Source organism: Scardinius erythrophthalmus, assembly GCF_964197995.2.
Source record: "Scardinius erythrophthalmus genome assembly, chromosome: 25".
NCBI classification, from domain to species: domain Eukaryota; kingdom Metazoa; phylum Chordata; class Actinopteri; order Cypriniformes; family Leuciscidae; genus Scardinius; species Scardinius erythrophthalmus.
In genome coordinates, this window is record NC_138245.1 from 18,639,490 (window position 1) to 18,663,520 (window position 24,031).

At 37.0% G+C, this 24,031-nt stretch overlaps 1 protein-coding gene across 3 annotated transcripts in view; it reads left to right on the top strand.

The window, feature by feature from the left end:
- cdh4 (cadherin 4, type 1, R-cadherin (retinal)) overlaps positions 1 to 24,031 on the top strand; it is a 251,683-nt gene that overhangs the window by 174,464 nt on the left and 53,188 nt on the right. For all 3 annotated transcript variants that reach the window (XM_081357558.1, XM_081357560.1, XM_081357559.1), the window contains one exon: positions 21,182 to 21,337. In XM_081357558.1, coding sequence (XP_081213684.1) covers positions 21,182 to 21,337 — 156 coding nt within the window. The remainder of the gene's footprint in view (positions 1 to 21,181; positions 21,338 to 24,031) is intronic.

Consider the following 24,031-nt stretch of genomic DNA (forward strand, 5'->3'; position numbering starts at 1 on the left):
TCAAGTCTCCTCACAGAAGCTTTTACTCTATTTTTTTTTTTTGCTCTTCTGAAAGACAGAGCTTTCCTCGCCACATCTCTTGAACCGCAGAGAAACCTAAGAGGTTAAAAAGCAGCATCACAGGTGAACATTTTCAAGGGCCTTCTTTCAGACAGCTCTTCTGCGTCTGCCGCTGAGAGCCCTTCTAAGGTAAGGAGAGGACTTGTGCTCCCTCTCTGAGTCAAGGGTTGATGAGGAAGGGGCTTGGAGGTAGATTGGCACAGGGTATCAATAACTCTCATCCATCTAATGCTTCTACAAAGCCTATCCTTGCGTTTCTCCAGCATGAGATGAGAAATGAGGTTTGTGGGATCTTTTGTATCATATCTGTAGGGTTCACTGCTGGGTTACGTGTAACTGTGTAAGGCTAAATGTACGACCCTGAGTACAGTCAGTGCCACTCAGCATTGAACTAAGAACTTCATTAAATTCCAATTCATTTCCTAATTTGGAGATTCATCTGAATGAAAATTAAAAAGAAATTCATAGATAGTAGCTGTAATTTCTAACTTAGAACATCAAAGATTAAGACAAACAAATTGAATCAGTAAAAAAAAAAAGTTTACCAAAAGTTTGAATGTTACAAACCTAGATAGATAGATAGATAGATAGATAGATAGATAGATAGATAGATAGATAGATAGATAGATAGATAGATAGATAGATAGATAGATAGATAGATAGATAGATAGATTTGTTTTCTTGCATTAACTGGAGACATTTGAGCTTCTAGTCATATATGAAAGGTTTTAATTTATTAACAATTATGTAAAATTGAATATCTGCAAATACATTTTGTTAAGTGTAGTCAGTGGCTAACTGTTTTAAATTTCAAAATGATGCTAGATAGCTAAATTACGTTGGTATGAAAAGAGAGTTTATTATAAAGTTGTTGTACTGCAATATTTAATACCATTATTGACCCATCAGAATTGAGTATTTAAGAGAGCAGTGCAAGAAGAAATATTGTGATTGAGGACTGTATTGGAATATTCTAACTAGGATGGTATGGCAGCAGGTACTCCAAATGTTGAAGAAGATGTGTTCTCATGAAGAGTTTTTATAGAAACCAGCACAAAAACGCACCCATCTCTGCGGTACTTTGAGGTGTGTTATTAATGCTTGGGCTCCTCTGGAGGTTCTACAAGCTTAAGTTTGTGTTATCTGTCATTCAGACTCCAGTCTGGACTTAGCATTCTGTGGACTGTCCTCATAAACTCCCTCATGGCCACTTGTACCTTAGATTACACCCATGGATTACCACAATCTCTTTCCACCGATGCACACGCAGACACATGGACATCCCTTTAAACCACCCATATGGAAAGATTAGGAAACCTGGGAAAAAGTGTGGAATCTATTTCAGGTGTTTTGATAACCCTTCTCTCACCTTTAGCCTTAAATGTTTGGCTTTAGAGACCTGGGTCTGTGGGTGTGTGGTGCTGGCATGTTCAGTAAAGCTTTACTTGTGTTGGCTATTTTCAGGCAATACAACATTACCTGTGGTGGCCCATACAAGCAAAATATGCACTGTGTCAAAGCAAGATTATTATTTACCAAAATAATTATATAAAAAACTGGCTTCTTTTCAGCTCTCTGGATTTCACTGTACATAGAGAATTCTGAATTTTGAGGCATGTCGAAAAACCTTTATGCATATCTGAACAGTCTCTATAATGTAAAAGTCTTGTAGTACCAAGGACCTGATGTAACACACAAGACCTTGAATTACATCCATACATTTGCATGTTTTACAATTTTTAAGCCCAATCCTTGAAATTCACATCTGAGCACACTTCACTCAAAAGAGCCTTGCCTAACCCATTTTTAGCCTTCAAAATGTTTGCTTGTTTCTCACAGAAATAATCAATACACTTTCTGATCGCATAGGTGTAAGAAACACACCAAACTTGGTGGATAGTTTGTACCCAGTTGCGGGAGATTTATAAACATGAACAACAGATGAGTAGACAATTCAAACACAGACAGTGTCTATTTTCACTTCTAATAAGACGATACGAGATTAATAGAAGGCATTCTTCCTGACAGCTTGATTCCAAAACATCCAGGGATGCGGTGCGCGTGAACAGGTAAGTAGTCCTTTTCCCAAAATGGGACCGTTAGAAATGACAGGCTTTCACAGTTCAAGTCAAGTCAAGTATATTTGTATAGCGCTTTTCACAATACAGATTGTATCAAAGCAGCTTCACAGTATTAATTTAAAATAATACAACAAGGTTTGTTTCAAGTGGAATTTATTGATTGATAAAATGAAATTAAATATCCCCAAAATATCCCCAACTGAGCAAGCCAAAGGCAACAGTGGCAAGTAAACGAAAAACTCCATCAAGTGACCTAATGGTGACCTGAATCTCCATCAGGTGACCTAATGGAGAAAAAAAAACCTTGGGAGAACCCAGGCTCAGTCGGGGCCAGTTCTCCTCTGCCATTTATGAACTAGAGGCCGAATTGTAGTTTGAACTGTAAGATTAAAAATATTATATGAATGCCTGGCCAAAAAGATGCGTCTTTAATCTAGTTTTAAACTGGGAGAGCGAGTCTGAGCAACGAACAGTATCAGGAAGGCTATTCCAGAGTTTTGGAGCTAAATGTGAAAATGCTCTCCCTCCTTTGGTTGATCTGGATATCCTAGGTATGACCAAAAGCCTCGAATTTATTGATCTTAAACAGCGCGATGGATTATAGGGCGATAGAAGATCCGTTAAATAGACTGGAGCTAAGCCGTTTAGGGCTTTATAAGTCAGTAGCAATACCTTGTAAATAATACAGAACTTTATAGGTAACCAATGCAGTGATGATAAAATCGGTGTTATATGATCATATTTTCTTGATCTAGTAAGAACTCTAGCAGCTGCAGTTCATCAATAGATAGATAAATAAAGCCTGTTAAACCAAGAATAAATTCAGGAATACAGAAGAAACCTTTAAAGGAGAACTCTGGTCAATTTTAACATTGAGCTAATTTTTTTGTACATTTGGAGTGCTGTCAATACAGAGAACAACGACAAAAAACGGCGTTGCCTACACCGAGTTATTCTATTTTTAAAATTTGCACCCTGTTGACTTCAATGGGGCAAGTACTAAACCTGCTTTTAGCCTCTTGACATCCTTGATGTGTCATTACAAGTGCACAGAAAATGTGAGTGATTCCTTCAGAGTGAACACGAGTGAATCTGACTGCAGTAGATGTGAAAGAAATGTATACAAATTATGTTATTTAAGCCAGCGCAAATACCTGTGTTTACATCCTGTTTTCGGGTGAAGTCCAAAGTAGTCGATTGCCGAGATCACGCGTGTAGGTTTAGTACCTATGATCACGCGCGTGAACTCGGCAATCGACTACTTTGGACTTCACCCGAAAACAGGATGTAAACACAGGTATTTGCGCTGGCTTAAATAACATCATTTTTATACATTTCTTTCACATCTACTGCAGTCAGATTCACTCGTGTTCACTCTGAAGGAATCACTCAGGGTGCAAATTTTAAAAATAGAATAACTCGGTGTAGGCAACACCGATTTTTGTCGTTGTTCTCTGTATTGACAGCACTCCAAATGTACAAAAAAATGAGCTCAATGTTAAAATTGACCGGAGTTCTCCTTTAAGTCTGATGGCATGTAATTCCGATTAACAGGAATTTAGGAATCTGATTTGAATTCGTGGCAGTTTTTAAAGACACTCTGTTGTTATTTCTTATTTATTTACACACTTGTGTCGTCGAACTGTTGCATAAATGCAATATCACACTCATATGCGATATGGCTCTGTATCAGCGCAACTGTGATAGCCTTCGGCTGTGCTGGTATAAAGCGATATTGCACGACTACTCATGCGATATAAAACAGAATTCATATAATTCTCCCACAACTTCAAGGTTGAAAACCTCTACTGTAGTCTAATTATCTCTATCACACAATTGTCATTTCTCTGCCTGTCGTCTTGACAGGCACAGCACCGAAGGACAACAGTGAGATTCATTGGCATTAATAAAAGCAAAGCAGCATTTATTCTTGTTTACATTTTCTACATCCCCAATTACCTTCGAAATTCAAATTCCAATAAACAATACATCCCCACAACACACGCAAACAAAATGAATGCGGTGAATTCTTAGTTTACTGACTAGCTTGAATCAATTTCCATTCTCCCATATTGGTCCATTAGCTCCGAGGGGAGATAGGGAAGCTCAGTGCACCTGGCCAGCTCCAATATTCACATTGTCTGTGTCCTATTATTTGGTGAGCAGCGCTGGGGCTTTGTCGTCGCATGGATGATTTACAGAACGAACTGCAAAAGGGGTATGTGCGCTAATGCCACTAATGCCTGCTTCCACCTGACAATGGTGCTCGATGATACCTGGATCTGGGATCCTAGAAAATAAATAGAAATGGATGGTTTGCAACATAAAGCTTGGACATGTTTGCAACATTACGCCAACCTGCTTTTTTTTTAGTACCTCAAGAATAGCATAGTGCAGTAAAAAAGTAATAATGTTGTTGGGACTAAAGACAGAGAAGCAGGAACAGTTTATGTTTAGAAGGTCAACAGATTATAGGAATATTTCATCCAGAAATGAAAATTCTGTCATAATTTAGCTAACCTTATGTAACCTTTATATCACATAACACTGAAAGAGACATTTTTCCATGCTCTTCTCCATGCAATTACAATGAGCTGGAACTGAAGGAAGATGCAAATTCAAAGATGCAAATACTATAAATCATCAAAAAATCATCCATACGATTTGTGCATATATAAGAGTTTATGAAAGAAAGAAATGTGTGAATGTTAGATCTTTTTATTGAATCATTTGATCTGCTTCACAAAACAGGTCTGAATAAGTGATTCATTTGAAAATCTAACTGATCCCGTTCTTAAGTTCAACTCACTGATTCAGTGATTTGGTTGCAGTGGTGAACAGCTCACTCTGTGAAGGATTCAGATGTTGCTTTCAGAAGCACGTAAGTCATATGAACCACTTTTATAATAACTTTTATGGAGCTTTTGCTTACTTTTCTAAACTTGAAATCTCCAGTCTCACCCAGGTTTGGAACAAAGTGAGAGTGAATAAATGTTGACAGAATTCTCATTTTGGAGAGAACTGTTCCTTTAAGGACAAGCTGAGAGAACAAAGACTTGGCCAGAATATTTATGCGGTTTTGTCATATACAGTATACAATCTAAATAGTTTTGCGGCGAACTCCTTGGGCATACCAATGAAAGACAGAAGTTTAGATATTCTGCTTTGACTGGAGTCAAGATATCTGAGGGCGATCACCCACACAAAGGAGACATCAAGCTCTAATCTAAGCTGCTTGCTATGTGATTACACATCTCTACCTAAAGCAAAAAACCCAGTGTGGTAGAAGCATAATTAGATCTCATGGAATACTCCTTGAATAAAACTGGCAGTCAAACATAGCCTATAGCATTACAGCTAGTGTAAGTGTCCTGGTGGGGCTCTTCTATTACTGCCTAACTTAATCAGAGGCAGTAAAAGCATGGGTCAGAGGGTAACATATTCACTTGAATGGAGAGTCTGAATGATTGTTATTTCTCACGCTGGCCTTGAAAAACTGTGCTTTTAAATAAGCAAGACGTATAGTGTGAAACTTAGCTCAAGTGTTAGAAAGTTCATTTGCTGAGTACCGAACCTCCTTGAATGTGGGCCCACACGATTTCGGCTTCAAGAACCTGCGCTAAATGGCTTAATGCAGCTGCTTGCTTGCATGTGTGAGCATTTATGTGTGGGTGTATAATGCTAGCTTTGAAAGTTTTTATAAAAAAAAATACATTGTAATGAGAACTGATCGTTTCTATTTCACTAAGAAGGTATTGTGTTAATTTAGCCTGTAAGAAAGCTGCATTGCCGAATGCTTGTCGCTGACCTCCCTCATGTCCCCGCTGCCCACACAATCTTCTTATTTTTATGTAATATACATGTTAGACTTTTCTAAAATGGCCTGTTCTTTACATGTGTGGATACTTACATCTTTAACAGAAGCAGATTTTGAAGGGAGGGATATATTAATACTATATCTGCTGCATTATGTCGTATGTTTACTGTGCACAGTATGATCATTTTCTGCATGCACACATTCAGTGCCTAAATGGCCCAAAGTCATTCACCAAAATGGTGACCATTGCACCACAGATCACACTGCCTGGAGTGCTGTATCCCATTATGCACTGCACAAGACTTGACATTTTCCAGTGTTATGGATGAACTGGAAGTATTAGCTGCTAACTCATTATTTGATTGGAATTCCATTTAATTATGGCATTTTTGTACAAAATTGGTGTAAAATTTCATAATAACCAGACACCACCTAGCTGTACTGCATATATTTAACCATATACACTAACGTTCACAAGTTTGGTAAGTCTGTAAATATTTTTGATGTTTTTGAATGAAGTCTCATGCTCACCAAGGCTGCATTTATTTGATCAAAAATACAGTAAAAAACAGTAGTATTGTGAAATAGTATTACAATTTAAAATACCTGTTTTCTATTTTAATATATTTTGAAATGTAATTTATTCCTGTGATGGCAAAGCTAAATTTTCAGCATCCATTACTCCAGTCTTCAGTATCACATGATCCTTCAGAAATGATTCTTATATGCTTTGATTTGGTGCTCAATAAACATTTCTTATTATTATCAATGTTGAAAACAGTTGTGCTGTGTAATAATTGTGTGGGAACTGATTGTTTGATGAATAGAAAGTTCAAAAGAACAGAATTTATTTGACATAGAAATCTTCTGTAACATTATACATGTTGTTACTGTCAATTTTACTCAATTTAATGCAAACCCCAAACTTTTGAATGGTTGTGTATACACTTTGGAGTGTAAACGGTAGTATCACTCCGAACATATCCGTAGCCCTTATAAGAGGGTTTGTTGCGAAAACACTTTTTATTTTGTGGCTCGAAAAGCTATAAATTTCACCCAAGAGATTCTAGAAGCCATTTGGAGGCTTATAACGCTAAACTAACACCCCATTAACCAGTGACATCATTATGATAGCCATGATTCGCTCCATCCCCCTTATTAAGCCCCTCTCTCATCTGCATCTCTGGCTCCTTCTTTATTCTCTATCCCTTCCTGCCTCACCAGTGCGCCTGACATTTCTCCCTGCATCCATTCTTCATGCTATGTGTGTGTGTTTATAAGAGCATGGAGCAGAGAGAGTGGAAAGATGGGCGAGGTGGATGGCTGCGACTAGCACAGTAGAAAAAGTGCAGAAGCAGCACAACGGCATCTCTCCTTCTCCTGCAGACGTGTAGAGGTTGTCTCTCTAATTACCCAGCCCCCCCCCTTTCACGCCGCTGCCCCACCTCTTAGCTTGTACCCAGGGATTTGTCCATTGTGCTTTTCAATAGACACAGCGTGATTGGACTGAAAGCAGTCATTAGCCTGTGCCACTGTCTCTGGGGTCCTTGGGCTTTTATAGAGGGAGAGAAAAAGAGAGTCTTATGCCTGGAGAATACAGTGTGACTGGACTAGGGAATACATAAAGGCTCTATTTGTACTGTTCGCCCATTGTGCTGACTTTAGGAAATTAATGTCATTGTTGATATGTGGAAAAACTCCCATAATTCCATGAGTATCCAGCTATTCAGCAGCTAACTATTTTAATTGCAAAGCTAATGCTGTAATTGCATTTGTGATTCAATTCTTAGTACCCATTAATATTAATTTTCTTGCTAATTATCTCATTTCAACACCATTCCATTCCCCTCCTCACGGATGGGAAAAGAGCTTGGCCCGCTATTGCGGAGCGTGTGTGAATACGGTTCATGCCGTTTCAGTCTGTGAAGTTCTATTCAAATGCTTTGACGCATGACTTGATGACTGTCTTATTGAGTTCTCCGCATTAATAAGCCTTCAGGGCACATGCAGTGTCCCCAGAAAGTATTTGGACACTTTTCAAGTCACACAGATTTATTCATTCCATTGGTTCCACACTTAAGACATTAATACTAATACTTGCGCCATTAATATTAACACTTATTCTATATCTATTTAAAAACATCCACTTTCATATTGCTACTTTGATAGCTTCAATTGCTCTACTTATTTTTAAGTCGCTTTGGGTAAAAGCGTCTGCTAAAAGATTAAATGTAAATGTAGAATTAATTAATTAATTAATAGCATACAATTTTTTAAACCAATTGGCAAATGATGCTAGATTTTTTTGTATGGTATATATTGTATGAATGTATATGAAGGTCTATGAAATCCTTGATTTTTTTTGTGATTTTTTTTTATGGTACTATATATATATATATATATATATATATATATATATATATATATATATATATATATATAATAAAAAACATATAATTTAAACATGTTAGAAATGTTTAGTCATATCATCTCACACTCATGCACACCAAATATATATATTGTATACTGTATATATGACGGTCTATGAAATCCTAGCAGACCAACCATCTAATATTAAATATGGGGATTTATTTATTTATTTATAACGTTATGCCAAATGCAAAAATAAACGTAGTGTAAATAATTTGAAACATTTTTGAAAACGTTTTTACATGGGTATTCGAGTGCTATGCTGTTCCTTTAAAAAAAACAAAAGGTCTCTGACATTTTGTTAATGAGCAGAAAGGCATTCACACATTTATACAGGTGCTTTAAGTGTACAAGGGTGCTGCTATGTTTGGTATGCATGTGTATGAGATGATATGACAAAACTTTTCTAACATGTTTAAATTATATGTTATTTTTTTTTTTTTTTTACCATCATTGAAATAGGAGAACATTTAACCTTGCAAAAGCAACAGGCTCCCACTCTTCTTCTTCTTCTGACGATATAATTTTTTTTTATTTGTCTACATCATGCAGTTATTGGCGCACTCCACTCTTCATCTCCTGTTCGTCTTCCTCTGAGAATGCAGTGGTGAATTCATGCAATTTGATTTGGGCTGTATCTGTGCAGATGGCTGTCTCTCTTCATCCTTCTCCGTTCCTCTCGTCTTTTCACTCAGATGGTTATTTTCTCTTCTGCACTGTCGCTCCCTCTCCCTTTCTTTCTCTCTCTATGTCTCAAAATAAAAACAACTTTCAGGGGAGACAGAGAAATCGATCACGTTGACAAAAGATCCGCATGACTGCAGCCCTGGCGATGTGGCTCATCTTTCAGTCTTTCTCTTTATTCTCCTCGTGATAAACTCCTGATATCGGTTAGCTCTATGATTACGTATTGTGTTCAGTCCGATCAACTTCCCTAGTGAGCATAATCAGCATAGCTTTTCAATTTATGTCCTTACACATGCTGTACATACCTTCATTTTACACTTAAGGGATTTCGTCAGGGATTTTTCCCCCAATACCTACAGCACATGGAACGTGGACACTTCTCTTTAAATTACAATCTGTATTAGCTCAAAGTCACATGAGGTTACGATTCCAAAACTCGCCTTTATAGGTACAGCCAGCACTGTTGGAATTAAGGCCAGGCCATTAATCTCACTACAGGACCTGAGGAATTACAGTCAAATGAGGCAGAGCTTTCAAGAGTCAAATAATACGTGTTTCAGTACATTGGAATAGAGCCGGTTTAAATTTCGCATATCAGTCTGGCTGAATCACCCCCTCATGTTCCATTGCCAACTCATTTATATAGATGGAACTCCTCTTCATGCTATCCATACCCAGACAGCAAGAGGCAGGACGACAACAAAAAGAGATAGAGAGAGAGAGAGAAAAGGCAGGGAAGAACAAAATCTATATTTCAAAATCATGCTCTATATTCCTTTCCAATTCAGGCTAGGATCCATAATAAAGTAGCCTGTGTGGAACAGACAGTTTCGTCTGTTTCTAATGGGATTTAAGAGTAAGAGTATTTGACTGACTCCAGCTTTCACTTGAGAAATATTAAACCTGAGCATCCGGAACTCAATCTCAAAGATGTCGTTCATGACTTCTTTTTTCATGCATATTCCATTTTGTCTTCTTGTAACCCATAAGCAGGCTGAATTTGTGTGCACAGAACTCTGAAAAATTGCTATACAATTGCAATAAGTTCAATTTCACAAACCTTTGTTTATTGTCTGCCCCTTGCATGTTTGTTTATTACATAATTTGGCTAATTTAATTATTTTTTCAGCTATATCAGTGTACACTGTCAGTGAAAAAAAACATTTAGTTGAGAATACAACTAAAGGACAGTACAGGGACAGGGCACTCAAAAGGACACGTTTGTTACTTTTCTACACCTGAAGGGGTTCATATTAGTACTTTTAGGGTGCATATCAGTACCTTAAGTACCAACTGGTACTGATATGTACCCTAAAGTACTTATACTAAAGGGTACATATACCCCAAAATTTACATTTTAGTGTTAATTTATACTTAAAATGCAATAATGTTAGTACATATTCTAAAGTTTTACTACATTTTAGTACTTGTAGTACTAATATGGGCACTTTAGGAAATAATATATCTCTTTAAGTGTACGTATTAAATGTATTTTGCATATTAGTGCCTTGAGAACTTCTTTGTAAACTCAAGGTTCTAATGTGCAAATGCATATACTGTGCATAATAGTACTTTGAGGTACACTGTAAAAAGTGATCAGTTGACTTGTCTGACCCGTTGCCTTAAAATTAAGTAATAAACCTCATGTGTAATTGAAAAAATAAGTTATGTGAACTTCCACATAACTTATTTTTCTTTTCAAATGTGCATAAAGTTTAATTAATAATTTTAAGGCAACTGGTCTCCTTACTTTTTTAAGTTAAGCCACAGTGTAACTAAAGGATATAACATATTAGCATAAACCTAACATTTTAGTAGGCAAGGCAAGTTTATTTATATAGCACATTTCATACACTATGGCAATTCAAAGTGCTTTACATAGAGGAATAAAAATAATCACAAAATAAAAGCAAGGAAACAAAGTACTAATTACTTTGTATGGTACAGTATATGCAAATGCATATACAGTACATAATAGTACCTTAAGGGACCATGTTAGTACCTAAAGAGTAGTTTAGTACTAATTAGGTACAGTAGGTAATGGCACGTAACTAAATTATATATTTTAATTTCAAAAGGGACATTTTAGTACTAATTACTACTTCTGATGCAAATATGCAAGTACAAGTACTTCCTTAAAGTAACAACATGTAACTTTTCAACCTTCATAATATATTTCCAAGACCCTTGTGATAGTACATCGACTTACAATAGGTTGAATGAGACGTCTGCCAGAGCCTGACGGGGTCTGTATCGCTTTTACTGGCACTATGTAACTTCGGGGTGCGGGTAGTAACCAGCGCTCAAAAAGAACTACAAAATTCGACTGCTTTACGGCATACGTCACTTTGCCCACCACTTCCTCAAATGTGGCCAACCAGCGCGTTTGTTTTCGTGCGTCTGTTTTCGTCATGGCTGAAGCAGCAGCGAAACGTAAGAAGTATTTTAAAGGTACAAATATATATAAGTACATATTCATATACTGTACATAATAATGTCTAAAGTGTACATTTTAGTCCTTAAGGTACTAATATGCTGCCTTTAGGAAGAGATAAGGTAAAAAGGTGTACCTTCTCTGACACGCAACACCATTTAACACATTTTACTATGTTAATGTGTTGATTTTCAGCTTCCCTCAAAATCAGTTCAGAAAATGCAAACATATATCCCCTGTAAACTTACCCATAATTAAAAAATGGAAAAAATAAAAGCTACCTTTAAATTTTAATAAGTGATTAATTCCAGATGTATTTAAGTTACCAGATCACATAAAAACATTTGTTTTCTTCTTCTTTAGTCGGCTCATCTCTGCATTTGAATTTGTCCGTCATTGACACAGAACCTCCATCACACCTGACAGGGCTTTGAGGAGATACACCATCCAGAATCAAAATGTGACAGAACGCCTTGAAGAACAGTAAGACAGCTTGTTTGGTTATCACCTTGATGTTAAACATAAGAAACTATGTTATGATTCCGAGAGTTATAAAACTGACAGAAGTAGACTGCTGTCAAATTTGCGAAGGTAGGAAGCGTTTGATAGACACTTTTGGAAGCGATGTACTGTAGGGTAAGCTGCCAGGTTTTGGTCACATATTTATGGATGTAAAGAGGTTTATTGTTTATTACTTTAAACCTTAGCCTTGAAGGATGAGACTAATCTTCTAAATGTGCACGACTATTTCCTAAATCGTCTTGAATGGTCTGCCAAAGCAATAAGTTTCAACCGTTACACTAAACATTTTTCAGCCACTCTTTCTTTTCTCAATAAGTCCTGTACGTTTTTTTTTTTGTTTTTTTTTTTGGTGCATTGCTCATCCTTTAGCATTCTGGCAGGAAGATGATTCATCCTGGTGAATAGTATCCATCTGTCTAAGGAATACTGAATGGAAGACAATGAAACTAAACAGCAGCCCTGGTCTCCATTTAGTCGGGCAAAGGCTTGTATTGAGTGTGATGGTTCTAGCACAATATGCAATCAGATAGCCTTAGTAAAGACGCACGAATGCATTCACGCACAGCTGACTAGCAGAACACTTTGTAGTTAACCACTTTGTAAGAACTTTAACTAGAGTTGCAAGCTTTCAGCAAAGGTTACACGAGTGCTGCCACAAATGAAACCCTATATCAGGTGTGTGGTCGAAAATAGCAGCACTAAAGGACAAATTCGACCAGCTTGACTGCAATGAGACTACCAGAACACGGTGCTTATGGAAGCAGCCTGTAGGAAGCTCGAGGTGGCCTGTAAGTTGGAGAACAGTGCCTGACTGAACACTTATCAGACTGCACCCGTTGACCAGCTCATCAACCACCTCACAAAGCTCTTGACTCTCAATGCCTGCTTGAACGCCTCGGGTTCTCATAGGAAGAGCAGACAGTACCAATAAGAAGTCATAAAACGAGAGTGCAATACTATAAAATCAAGGGAAAAAAAGCCATTACTGATGGGCAAGAAATAAGAGAGAGCCATCAAGACACTTTAGTTGAGTCCAGAGAGACCCATAGAAAAGAAACTGACTTTTTGGACTTCAGTCGCGCATTTCAATGAACTCCAAGAGGGTTTTGATATGATTTGGTTATTTGTTGCTTTTCATTTTCACTCTCTCTTAATTTGAGTTTTCATACTTTGGTTGCACATGTGAATAACTTCAAATAACTTGAAATTAATAGTACATTTGTTATTCAAACGTTGTCTGTTTCATTATGCCGAATCCCAAAATGAAAAACGGCAATGCAGAGAAAAGCTAATGAAGGATTCAGTCTCTGATGTAAAAGAGCATTAAGCTTTATTTTCAACGTTCCCTGCACGTCATGAGGTTTCTCTCAACTGCCGCTAGCAACTCTGCAGTAACGGGTTCGACTCCCTAGGAGTATAAACTGATTATAATATACCCTGAATGTCTCAGTTTGTCTCTTTGCATTAATGCATTTTCTATTTGTTACAGTTAACATGTTGCTGATCAGTTATTGCACTAAGCTTACTTAAAGTATTTAAACTACAGCATGCAATTCTTTTGAAAAGTACACTAAAGGCTACTAACAAAAAGTCACTACAGCTTCACTTAAATATTAAACTTTTTAACATTTTAAGCAGAGGCACATTTTTTTAGGCACATTGAGGTTTTTTGAATAAATAACAGGGTTCCCACAACTTTTGACCATGACTTTTTTTAGTCTTTTGTGAATACTGAAGAAGGGTTTTAAAAAAATAATTGGATACTTGCACTTACAAAGACCAATTCCTGCTCTTGTCTAGTCTTTATGAAATATTTTAGAACAGATAACTTGTAAAACTACTATTCACTGTGGAAGTTTCCTTGACTTTCCCATGACTTTTTCTGATTTTAATTTCAATTACTTATCTCTGTTCTGTGTGATGTTTTCCAGGGTAAAAATATAACATATAATTTCACCGATTACAACTAGAAAAAATATATGTATTTGATATAACTGAGTTGAAAAGTAGTGATGAACATCATAACTGTTGTAAACGCTGCTATGATGATAAAATAAAATTTGCTATAATAAAGAAGAACTACATTTATACTTTTATTTCTCTAACTTGTAGCAACTGTGGAGTGCAAAAAAACAATCTTGCTGTTCCTGTACAATGACAGAAGAAGCATCACTTAACTTGAATGTGACACTTTTTTGTTGCAAAAAGTAGCTTGTTACTGGGAAAGCTGCACTATTTTGAAAACCACAATCAAACTACTGCAAAAAAAGAAATGTAGTTAATAGTGTCACTACTTGTAACGAGTTGCTCCGTGGCACTGGTGCTAATCCCTAGCCTGACTCCATTTGCTCTTTTGAAAGGGGCTCTGATACAACCTCTCCCAGGACCGTAAAGCTCGCCAGAAAAAGGCAGAAGTCACTCTGAACCTGCCCTAGAAACGCAGCATTTATCTCCAACATGGTATCTGCGGAAAGGGCACGTTCCTCACGTGCCAGCCATCTTCCCCGATTCACCCCGCACTCGCTGTAATTCTACAACTAACGAGTGGGAGGAAGATTTCAAAAATTGCTTTTTGTCATTAGCACTGAATTCCGATGACTCAATCAAGCCCAGGGGACTTAACGAGGGCACGATCATCATTTATTCAATTTAGTATTATAAAGAACATTCATTAAACAGGGAGTTTGGGGGGCTGGGGTTGCAAACGTGACAAATCCTTCCAGGCTGCCCATGAGAGGAATTTTAAAGAGACTTTTTAATGTACAAGAGACCTTGCCTCCTTTCCCTCTGGGATATTTAAGCGTGTGTGTCATCGGGATGGCTCGAGTGTCGAATGTCGATTTATCTGAATCAGGAAAGGTGGATATTCTAGGTGTGTGTTCATGGTGCACCACGACTGCTGAATTATTGAGCAGAAAAACTCTCTTTGATCCATGCTATGTAGCCCACATACCAATCTCTTACCTGTCAGCCTCCCAGAAAGCCATTCATTTTTCAAATGTTTGCAAGGAGGATGCTGCGGTATGTTATTTTTCCTACCGCAAGAAATTTCCAGTCCCTTTCAGGCTCTAAATTGAAATGTAGCCGACATATTCTTAGCAGAATACAAAGAACTATTTCTGTGATTTCAGATTTGATTGCCAGTTCATGCAAGAAAGTAGTAAGAGACGACAAAAAAAAAAAAAAAAAAAACTCCTGAACTTTGATTCTTGGCTTTTTGTCTATTTGGAAACCCTTGATATTGAATGCAGACTCGAGCTGTACTGAAAGCTACCAGGAATACGTTTTATTACCAAATCAATACACGAGTCTCAATGTCCTGAGCTGCGTATCTCTTTGATGTTTTTAGCAGCCGTTTAAATAGAAAGAGAACTTTACCAAAGCAGAGAGAGTGGGAGAGCGAGGTTCAGATATTGCTCTGAAAGGTCATGTGTGGGAGAGTTCAGTGTCTGAGTGAAATGAAGAGAAAGCCATCACGCTCAGTCTGCGGAATACGTTATGCAAAAGAAGGACTGTAGCACGCTCACCAGTCATTTCACTTTCACGCATGGTTTCCAGACCTACGGCTCACGAAATGGGTAGGCGGGATGTGGGTTTTATATCCCGTGACTCAAACGCGTCAGGGTTTACATTTGATTGCTTCAGCACAAAATCCCCTCACATCAAATGTCTTGCGCATCGCAAAGCCCAGTGACACACAGAAACACGGTCATAATTTCGAATCTGGTGATGTTTCATGAAGTGTTGCATCGCTTGGAAGTGGAGAAGCATAAGTGGGCGCATGAACGCATCTCCTGAAAGATATCTCTCCACTCTGCTCTCATTTTTTCAGTCGTATTCCTGTTTCTGGAGAAGTCAGTGCAGTAAAAGCGTGGGTATTAAATAGTGAAGACAGAGGTGTAAAATATTTGGTGAAAATGCCTTATTTAAAATAAGGAAAAACACTGAATACATTCAAGAAGTCTTCTGCATCACAGAAAACAGGAAATTCAAAGAGGTTCAGTTGACAAAAATGTGGAGAATCCTTGCCATTGCATGTAAATATGAAATTACATGAATTTGAATGTGTTTAAAAGACAAAAGCATTCCAGAGACAACAATACAAGGTTAAATGACTCTGAGTAATAGTTCAAATAATAATTAATGTGTTTGTCAGGAGCTGATTAAATATGCAATGTTGAGAAAGCGCTTCTTAAAAGTGAAATGATTTCTGTAAATCCAGTGATCAAATGCTTTAGTGGGTCTTAGTTTTCAGTGATCGGCACATGACTAGCGGCTGGTCTGTGTGTGCAACTCCACAAACCTGGAAGACCTTCTGAATGTATATAGGCAGTAGACTTTTATAGAAAGGAAAATTTCAAATATAACAAAGAAGTAGAATCAATTAATTATTAATAATTTACTGCCATTGTGAAAATAACATACTCATGTAATCAATGGAAAAGTAACTGTGTTTGATTACGAGTATTTTAAAAATGTAATATGATTAGATGTAATCAGTTACTACCCAGCACTGGTTACTTGTAATGCGTTCCTCCCAAAACTGCTCATTTCAGATGCACCTGAAAATCACCTGGTCGTTTTTTTTTTCCACAGTCTGAAAACATCAATAAATCAATGAAGATTTCAGTCTGAGGTTTTCTCAGAGAGGAGAGCTACGGTAGAAATGTGTGCATTTTAAACATAATCAGAATTATCAGCTAATAAGGGTAAATCAATATACGAGCGTGAGTGTTTTTTACATAGCCTGAGTTGTACATTCACCAGTTGTAGAGATCTTTGATGGAATCACGTCCTCATGTTCAGATTTCAAAGACACACGAAGTTCAACTTGTATGAAGTTCTTTGTCTGCTGGTCAAATGGGAACAAACTCAGTTGCATTTGCAATACTTGAAGCTGTATTATATTTTTTAGTAAATATAGTTTTCACATCATTTTATATTATTTTATTCATTGGTTTGTTAAATGCACAAAGTATTGTTGTGTTATTAGTGTATTATGTTTAGTACAGGATCTCTTCAGTTAAAACTAAAAACGCATAGAATCCACTCAAGTGGACAGAGCAATAAAAACATCAGAAAAAATCCTTACTGAGGTAAGGTTGTCAATTACTTGAGTACAACTGGAGGTGCACAAAGCTGCACTCTTGCGCAAACTCCCATTATAATCAATGAAGTTGTGCAATGAAACTTTTATTGACATAATTTTTATACTTTGTTGGTTATAATAAAAGGATTCTAAATAAATCTTTGGTGAGACAGATTCATTTTGGAGGGCGCCAAAATATGCAGGAAAAAGCCTGATATATAACACATTTAATTGATCACATGCGTTAATCAATGTTAATTTTGACAGCATTAATTTTTCACATAATTCACCAATATTATGGTCCTCAAACATGTTATCTGCTTATACAGTTGATTATACAGCAATTATTCTTGATTTCTCTAGCCTGATTTTTTTCAAGTAAGTGTGTCTGATCCACTTAGAATGAAAAGATTAAAGAGGCCCTAAACTGTGTTCTGGTGTTTTATAGGACAAGCTTTTTGTTACATAAACAGGCTAAACATGCTTCAACAAAATCGGTTATAATCGCACTTTTGATGTGAAGAACTATTGTGAGAAACATCCTCTGTCAAACCAAAAGCATCAAGCAGATTGATATCCAGATGTTTAATGTCCCACGGTTCTGCAACATGTTTCTTGCTTCAATGAAAGAGAGAGGCAAAACAGAAGAGGGAAACGTCTATCGCATTGAGCCATGCCATGGTTAATGATGCCAGATAGAAAGACGGGAGACAGAAAAGAGATGGATGGGGGAAGAATGAGAGAGAATTGTGTATGCATCTGCTCTTTACATCAAACAGAGTTTGGAAGAAAAATATGAATGCGAGGATTTCATACGCGGTAATGATCAAGCTTCAATTAAAAGTAGGCCAGAAATGTCACTTTTTTACTCATTATGTCAATCCATCAGTAAATGGAAGTATATACAGTATGACGTTTTTCACTGACATGTGTAACTTCTGTGACACTATCATCATAATTGGAATTGTTTTTAGCAAGTGGGGGGATGGGGTTGTATCTGCAGGTTGGAGTAATGGACATGCCGAAAGGCCGTAAGGTCTTTACAATTGGTTGTGAAAGCTGCCTGTTCCACATAAAGATGGGCCGTAAGCTTAAATGCTATTAAAAGGAAGTGATAAATCCAACATAGACAACAGGTTTGTACCTTGTAGTCATAATCCTGTCAGCCCAATTCCCTTCTTTCACTGTAAAAATGGCGATAATGATATTAAGAATATTGCATTTGAAAGTATATTCAGAACTTCATTCATTCATTCATTCACAAAATGGACACCTTTGATGTCTGATGATGATATGATTGTCAACTCTGAAGGCTATGATGCAAATACAGTCACTGTTTTTTCTCACTGTAACATGTCTGTCAACAACAATAAAATAATGACTAAAGCTGAAACAAAATATTAAATTATAATTTTATTTTATTGCTATCGTAAAAAGTGCTGTCAAGCGATTAAAATTTTAATCTACTTTTTTTCAGAATCTGCATCTGAAGTGGCATTTACAGGTATTTACACAGACTGTTTAATGCTGCTCAGAGCGGTGACTTGAATGCAGTTAGAATTGCATAAATAATGCTATGAGATTAATGAGTTTTAAATGGGTATTAAAGGGATGGTTAACTCTAAAAGAAAATGTTGCCATCATTTACTCACCCTCATGTTGTTCCAAACCTGTATGAGTTTCTTTGTTCACTTGAACACAAAAGAAGATATTTTGAAGAATGTTGTTAAGCAAACAATTGATGGCACCCATTGAATTCCATATTTCCATCAACTGTCTGGTTATCAATATTCTTTAAAATATCTTCTTTTGTGTTCAACAGAAGGAAGACGTTCATACAGGTTTGAAACAACTTGAGGGTGAGTAAGTAATGGCAAAATTGTCATATGTGGGTGAACTATCCCTTTAATGGGTTTTAAAATATTAATGTTGAAATATTAAATTATTGAAAAATGAAATGATACCAGGAAGCTATAAAACCGCCAGTAGGTGGTGGCAAGTCACTGTTTTAATGAGTGAGTCATCAGTCATTCATTCAACCAATTCATCCAAATGGCTGATTCGTTCAGGAATTAAGCAAGTGAGACTGTCTTTATGAATGGGTCACTGAATCATTGGCTCACTGGATTCGTTAAAAAAACACTGGATTCATTCAGTAACAAAATACTGCTGTGTGTTGCTCAGAGACACACAACAGCTCTGAAGTGGCTTTTTTGGGACTATTTTCGTTGGGGAAATTGAGCAAAGACAATACTGTGTCTAAAATGCAACACAAAATTAACCATGTTTATTGAACTGTTGTACAAAATCAATATCACATTTGCATATCGCTATATCATTTTATACAAATATAAGACAAAAACCCATACAGGGGCATTTTTTCCCCCTAATATCTTGAATTTTAGGGGCATTGTAACTGCATTCTCATAGACTTCAACACAAAGTCAGTCGTTGCCCTGCATCATGTCTTTACTAAGGATGTAATGTATCATGACGTACCATCTTCTTCCGGTCTAAAGAAATGACTTATATGTATGGTTAATGCTGATTGGCCAACGCAGTTGTCAACAAGAAACTTTTTTTCACCAATGATAAACCTTTCGGCACACCCATTACTCCACTGCAGCTATTTAGGTTTCCTGGCCCCTCCCCCTGTTCTCCCATTGGTCAGACTAATGGATGGCCCCACCCACAGTTCACTGGATTTCACTGTTGCATCCAGCTCCACAGTGTTTGTTTAGAGGGAAATCAGACCCGCTATTTTAACTGTTGTCTCTGCCCATAAAGCTGAGATAGAAAGTATTTTAACAGCAAAATATATACACACTTTAATAAATGAGTCTATGTTGCTTTAGTCCTTTATCATTCTGTCTGTTTTCGTTATTCTCAGGCCTATTGAGTCAGGTTTGTATGGCAGGCAATTGTCACGCAGCTGAGAGAAAGTGTCTGCTGAAGCATCATCATTGTGATCAATGGCCCAATTCACTTTGCATCCAACTGTCAAGCATCAAACCCTGATGCTGAATACCATTTACTGTTAGGGAAGCAACAGTGGCTTGACTTTGATTAATAAACAAGCTTTTGATGCCACACGCCACTGCCACATTATCCATCTGACATTTTTTTAATTTCCTGATGGTACCAAAGCCTAAAGATTGAATCGGTTGTGCAGTGCAATCATAACAGCATCTATATTTCTGCAAACTCTAAGAATGTTAACTAAGCATCAGTGGATATGTGTGAGAATGTTTTCAGAAATCATTTAGACACTGATTGCATGAATACGGAAATTATCTGAAATTTGTCATCAAAGTGTGTAGATGAGGCATTCTCAAGGTATTTGGTCTGGAAATAATAAAATACAACTAACCATACAATCGTGCATAGGAAAATTAAAATGTAAATGGATGAAAATTCGGTAACACTTTAATTTAGTGTGACCTTGTTACATATGTTACATGTATTTACTATACTAATAACTATAAATGATGCATAATTGCACGAAACTAACCCTTAACCAAACCCTCCTCCTAACCCTTAGTACACGTAGTTAATTAATATTACCCAGTACTTAAATATATAATTATACTGTAACAGGGACACATTGAAATAAAGTGTAACCAGAACTTCCTATTTATTGTGCTGTTGTCAAAACAGACCATACAACTGTATTTTGTTGGAAATTCATTAGTCATTGAATAATATGGCCAGTTATATTTGGCCCAGTGTTTGTTCCATACTGTATGTTAGGCTGGTAAATCACACTTCCTATGTTGTTAGTGCATTTACAAAACTCAATATTATTCACTATTCAGCCTGCCATTTCATTATTTTTCATTGTTGTTCATGGCAATATTAAAGTACTTTGATGCTTGATTTAAATGTTTTGTTGTTGCAATAAATCATGGTGCTATCCAGTGTAAAATCTTGGTACTGAAAGCAAAAATAAATAAAACAGAGAACCACTGCTCTTTTGAGCTGTAAATTGACAGTTTAAACACATCAAGCATCTTCTGTTTTCTTATCTATAGAACTCTACTTATTGTGCTGTTTTATTGCAGATTCGATCGGACCAGGACAAAGAGATTGAGATCCGGTACAGTATAACAGGAGCCGGAGCAGACCAGCCTCCTAGTGACGTCTTCGTCATCGATCCTGTGACTGGTAAAATGTCTGTCACTAAACCTTTGGACAGAGAGGAGAGAGCCTCTTATCATGTAAGTGCTTCTCTTACCAGAGTTGGCTTGAGAAGATCAGTTTTTGCCCTATTCAGATCCTATTTAAAGTGGAACTGGCCTCAAACCCATTTAAGAAACATGCTCCAGTTTGCAAGAGTTGATGGCCTTTTGCCAGCTGGAATAAAACTAGAACTGCACTGTCTTGTCTGGACATTATCTGGACACTTGAGGCACTTTTAAACCTATATGAATCCCTTTAATTTATAGAACAAAATAGCTAAATGAAGACAAAAATCTTTTTTTCAGACTTGGTTGAAAATGTTTTTGTGCGTGTGCGTGTGTGTGTGTGTCAATAATTATTCTGTATGATTTATAAGCTGTTTTCCTCATGCAGACCAAAAAATGGCCCCGCAAGGACAAGGATGTCTCATATTGCCCTCTTTGTGGGGATATTTTGTCCCAATAAAGTATGGTATACCTGAACCACACACACATGTGCAGTACGCATACACACAATGGATTTCTTAAATTACATTAAAAAAAATTTAAACCAAGCAACCTCTGCAAACAAATTATACTACCTTTTCCAGAACCAACCAACTTTTGTGAGACACCTTTTCAATCATCTTAAACTAAATGGTCTCAAGGTCATTTTTTATGAATGGGTGGAGTAGGGTATTCCTGCAATACCGGAGGCTGAAGTTTCAGGACTGCACTGCAGTCCTAAGACCACATTTCTAGGACCTTTTATTTTATTATTATTTATATTTAATTGATATATTGTCCTAACCAACCCTAAACACAACTGCTGGTAACCCTCTTGAAATATATGAAGCCCTGTATTCTGGTTTTAAATTCAGTTTTGCTGGGAAGAAAGACCTTATTTGTCCAGAATGGAAGTAAGATATAATGGGCCCTATTTTAACGATCTGAAACGTAAGTGTCAAAGCGCAAAGCGCAAGTAACTTTGTGGGCGGGTCTTGGCGCTGTTGCTATTTTCCCGGTGGGATAAATGACTCTTGCACCAGGCGCAAATCTAAAATGGGTTGGTCTGAAGCAGCTTCATTATTCATAGGTGTGGTTTGGGCGTAACGTGTAATAAACCAATCAGAGCGTCATCTCACATTCCCTTTAAGAGCAGACGCGCTTTTTCTAAAGCGGATTCCTATCATAATGGCGGATCTATCTATCGTAATAATGTATGATTTGCAAAAATGAAAACTGCTGCTTCTGTGTAGATGAGAGAATCAAAGTGTATGCGCGTTGTGCACACGCTACATTGATTATGGCCAAGCATGCGCCCTTAAAATAGCATATGAATAACATGCGCAACGCGCCACTGACTTTAAACAATTTTTTCCTGGTTAGTGGCGCAATTGTTTTCTAAACCTGCAAAATAGCATGAAGGAACGTTTGCGCCGGAACACGCCTCCTTTTTTGCGCTGAACCGCCCAGGGAGCGCAAGTTCATTCCCTAGTTTACCGATGTGCTTCTGTGGAGGGAAAAGCGCGCTTTGCGCGGGTGCAAAATAGGAATGATACATGCGTCGGTGTACAAAGTCAATTGTGCTGGGTGCAAGATAGGGCCCTTTATGTGTAAGTAGGAGACTTTTTTTTAATTAGCCACAGCTCGCCGTTGTACTTCTTGTCTGGTGTGTGACTGACTGAACAAAGGGCAGTAAACGGTAAAACCTTTTGTGCTACAAACTAGTGCGTTTATTAGTATGTTTACGACACTAATGAACTGTTTTTGCACAGCTAAAATAGCTGGAGATGCCTGAGACTGAAAGCATTCAAATTTAAAATGGCCGCGTCCGCTCTTCAGTTAAAAATAATAAACGTATGTTTGGTTTAGGTTTAATCATCTTTTTTTAGAGTAGAATTGGCTAGGTGGCGCACTCACAAAAAAAATTAGGGTCATAGAAATGCGGTCATGAAACTGCAGCCTCCAGTATTGCAGGAATATAGTATTTGATATATGAAGTCGGTTCACAAATTTCACATTTGTGTTCCATAGAATTTTACAATCAGAAAGTATAAATACATTTTGTCCCCATTTTGAGCAATATATTTCTTGCTTCATATCATAACATTAAAATAAATGTCATTTTTGTATATATTTTGTCATGTATTGCCAATAGATAGTGGCTTGTGGCCAAATACTTGCTTCCAGTGTATATATAAACTCCAGTTTTGAATGAATATAAATATATCTTTTTTATAAACTATTTATTTTGTTGTTCAGGATAACTTTTAATCAGACCCACAAACCCAGAGATCTGACTTGATTGCAAACCTGATTGGTTCCAGAAAGATGTAGCCATCAAAAACAAGAGCAGTTGCCTTGTCAGCCTATATATCAAAGACAAAACTACAGACTTAGTAAAGCTACTGCTTGTTAAGCAAAGTTTGCAGAACTCTTCAAATTCATATTTCATTGTGCAATTAAGTCTATTCAAACTGCTTTCAATGCATTAAAAACAAATCGTTTCGGACCTGCTGGCTGGCGTCACTTGTTAAGAGTGCTTTTTTGTTTTGTTTTTGTTCCTGCAATTCTGTTTATGCGGCTCTTTTTTATGAATAATGTGAAGAAGAAAAGCTAGAGACAAAGAAAAGAATTGCTTTGACACATCAGGGTTTTTTTTTTCAGTTAGTCAAACTGTCAATTAGACGAAGGTTCAGTAGCAGCGTGCAGATGAGAGAGTGGGAGAGAGAAAGAACGGGAATGAAATAG